This window comes from Salpingoeca rosetta, assembly GCF_000188695.1.
Source record: "Salpingoeca rosetta unplaced genomic scaffold supercont1.14, whole genome shotgun sequence".
Taxonomy (NCBI): Eukaryota; class Choanoflagellata; order Craspedida; family Salpingoecidae; genus Salpingoeca; species Salpingoeca rosetta.
In genome coordinates this window covers 475,666-476,675 of record NW_004754920.1, presented here as the reverse complement: position 1 = coordinate 476,675, position 1,010 = coordinate 475,666, and the positions used below count along the sequence as shown (strand labels likewise).

At 58.5% G+C, this 1,010-nt stretch overlaps 1 protein-coding gene across 1 annotated transcript; it reads right to left on the bottom strand.

The window, feature by feature from the left end:
* Positions 1-108: 108 nt before the first annotated feature.
* Positions 109-982, bottom strand: PTSG_13247 (uncharacterized protein; the record flags this gene model as incomplete). Its single annotated transcript, XM_004993046.1, has 2 exons — positions 687-982; positions 109-537 (listed from the first exon to the last, which is right to left on the bottom strand). Coding segments are annotated over exons 1-2 (597 nt in total), but the record flags the coding sequence as incomplete, so codon positions are not given.
* Between the last annotated feature and the right edge of the window lie 28 nt (positions 983-1,010).

Sequence of the window (1,010 nt, the reverse complement as noted above, 5' to 3'; positions counted from 1 at the left end):
CACACGTGCACACATACATACACATACACATACACACACACACGCACACACACGCACACGCATGCACATGCATGCACGCACACACACGTGTAATCAAAGCGCACTTACTCGACTTGTCTGCTCCGTTGACGGCCGTCTTCAAGGCATCGACAGCGCCCGTGTCAAGATCGCTGCCGACGGCTTCCACCACCTCCAGCAGCTGCTCCGTCTGCGCAACCTGCTCGCGCACGCGTTGCACCTCCTCATACTCCCGTTGCGCCTTGAGGCGGAGCTGGCGGTATTCGTCGCGCTGCTGCACGCTGTCGGCTGTCGCGCCGCTGCTGGCCTGCTGTTGCGTCGATGAGCCATCGCCCTCGCCCTGTGAGCTGACAGCGGCCATGTTCGGCCACTCCATCGGCAGCTGTCGCCAGTCTGACGCGTTTGTGGCGTCGACAACGTCCCCTTGCGGCCGCATCAGCCCGGAGAGCTGATCGATGGCTTCCCGACGCCCCACATGCCCGTGAACGCTCCGCATCTTCTGCAGTGCCATGTCGTTTGCTGCAACGCGTTGCGGTGTCAAGAGAGTGCGTTGTGAGTGGTGGGCAGGTGACACCACCGTTGATCGGTCACAAGAGCTGCAACACGGCTCGCACTCACACGCATACAAACTGAGCATGCACGCATACACATACACGTGTTCGCAGCACCTTTCTTGATGGCCTTTTTGATGGACTGTTCGGAGGGCATGGGCTGTGCGTCATCCTCGTCCTCTCCCAGATCCATGCGCATGGTGTCGATGTTGGGCCGGAGCGCCTCAAACGATGGCAGCGAGTGCAGCAACTGCACTTGCTGATGCACAAACTCCCCTGCCCTCTCCATTATGTGTTGTGTATGTGTATGTGTGTGCGTGCGTGTGTGTGTGTCTGTATCTGTCTGTGTGTATGTGCGTGTCTGTGTGTGTGTGTGTGTGTGTGTGTGTGTGTGTGTGTGTATGTGCATGTGTGTGTGTGCGTGTGTGTGGGTGTGTGTGT